Source organism: Epinephelus moara, chromosome 1 (assembly GCF_006386435.1).
Source record: "Epinephelus moara isolate mb chromosome 1, YSFRI_EMoa_1.0, whole genome shotgun sequence".
Classification (NCBI taxonomy): Eukaryota; Metazoa; Chordata; class Actinopteri; order Perciformes; family Serranidae; genus Epinephelus; species Epinephelus moara.
The window spans coordinates 41,092,275-41,094,364 of NC_065506.1; the positions used below are offsets into that span (position 1 = coordinate 41,092,275).

A 2,090-nucleotide genomic window follows, 5' to 3' on the forward strand; every position below is an offset into this window, starting at 1 on the left:
ACAAGACTATTCCGTGGGGGCCATGCCATCACCGAGCACGAGCACATCACACCAATCCTTTACTGCTTGTTTTTAAGGCCTTGAATGGTCAGGCTCCTGCGTGTATCTGTGATCTGCTGGATCACTGCTTGAGATCCTGTAGCAGGGTCCTACTCATGGTTTCACAGTGTCACTAAAACCTTTCCTGTCCCGGCCATTCAGCTGAGGAAGTCACACTTTTACATCTCTTTCTTAAAACTCACTTTTATCTCAAGGCTTTTTGTTAACTGGTGGTATTTGTTGTATTTGTTTCAATTATTTTATGTCGTTTATATTTATGTCGCATTTTGTACGTTTGTTTTGAAACGTGTTATATAATGAAACTTATTATTATTAATTTGTATAACGTGTCCACAATCACCTGCAGAAAGTTTCCCTGTTGCCGGATGATCATTATTAGGTGACACATTATATTCACTAATGTTTAAATGTTCACCATTCAGTTGCTTTATCATTATTTGATTAATCAGAATATGTCCGAGTTCACTTGTTTGTTTTCATCTTCAGGTGAAACCATGAAACATAATCAGAATCATGTTATATGACATTCAGGAAGTCAATTTATTGATCAAAAGATATTTTTTTGCATACGTTTATATATCTTTATATAACTTTCTTGAAAGTTAATTTTCTTTTCTTGAAGGTTAGTCAGAGTTTTCGATTTCATTCCTAGAGTTCATCTCAGTCTTATATGATCTGTAAACCTCCACCCATATCAGTGTTTTGCAAGTGCGTCCTCCACATTATCAGCAGTCAGGTTGAAGTCGCAGGCTCTCAGGGCTTGTATCAGCTTCTCTGTTCGGGCCTCGGCTCCTTGACTCTTCCTCCACTCCTTCAGCAGCTCCCTCACCATTTCATCCAGCTCTGTGGGATGCCTCCTGGAGATGGACTCCAGCTTCACGTCATTCAGTCCCAGTTTGCGGCCCAGTTTACGCCAGTTCCTTCCCAGCTTCTCAGCGATCACCTCTGTGGCAATGTCCAGTTTGGCTGACGAAGGAGGAGGAGACAGAGGGTTTAATTTTGGAAACTCTAAAACAAAGCATCTTTATCAAAATATAAAAAACAAACACCCTTCCCCCCTGAGGCTAACAGTGAGAATTGGCCGCTAAGATGAAGAGCTGGGAACAGTCCATGGCTAATTTAGGAAAAAGGCCCGTCCAACTCCTGCTCTGTTTCTTACTGTAAATAAAATAATGTCTGAGGTTCATTTATTGTTAATATCAGAATTAAAATCCTTTTTGTATGTACAGTAAAGTGTTGTCACAATACATGAACTTCTAAAACCTTGTAAATGTCAATATTTGACACAACTTTTGATGCCACCGGGGAATATTGGCACTGAGGGCATCAATAGGACCGGCCAGAATGCTTCAGGGCCTCAGTCTTTGCCATGGTAATCGACGTCCAACACAGTATTTGAGTGTTTGTTGTTTTTTTTCCACCAGTAAAATGATGGAGGAAATTGAAACCAGGTGGCAAGTGTCAGACAAGAATGAGGTCAGTATCCTCGGCACAGTGATTGTCCTCTGCTTCAAGCAATTAAATTGGCTGTCCAACAAGGAAAAGGAAAAGGTGAGACAAAATGTGGGCTGCTATCTGTGTCTGGCAACAGTAGTTATATGGCCAGACCTGCATCATACCGTTACCCACAGCAACAACAAGCACGGCTGAAAGCGAAATTATTACAGACTCCGCGGTGGTTCCAAAACGAGGAGCAGCTTCAGTAGTGTGGAATAAGCTGTGGCGTCCTGAATGTTTTATGAACAGCCCCGGAATTCTCAGACTCTTTTAGTGACTTACTGCTCAGAGGGAACTCATTCAGCGGCTCCTCTGGCAGCAGCACAGCGTCTCTCCCTCTCCTCTCGCTATGCGCACACAGGAGTCGGTGTCGTGAAATGTTTCTGTCATAAACCTTTGGTAATGTAAACCTATGTGACTTAACGGCTCGACAAAAACTACATATATGTGAATGTGTGATAGTTGTGGTATCATAACAGCCTGTCACAGGTTACAGCGTGATGATTAGAGGAGAAATGGCAGAGCATAAAGGT

General features: G+C 42.0%; 1 protein-coding gene across 1 annotated transcript in view; it reads right to left on the reverse strand.

The window, feature by feature from the left end:
* Positions 1-389: 389 nt before the first annotated feature.
* The window catches only part of fadd (Fas (tnfrsf6)-associated via death domain), a 4,417-nt gene continuing 2,716 nt past the window's right edge, over positions 390-2,090 (reverse strand). The window contains exon 2 of the mRNA XM_050043581.1: positions 390-1,026. Coding sequence (XP_049899538.1) covers positions 755-1,026 — 272 coding nt within the window. The 3' untranslated portion in view covers positions 390-754. The remainder of the gene's footprint in view (positions 1,027-2,090) is intronic.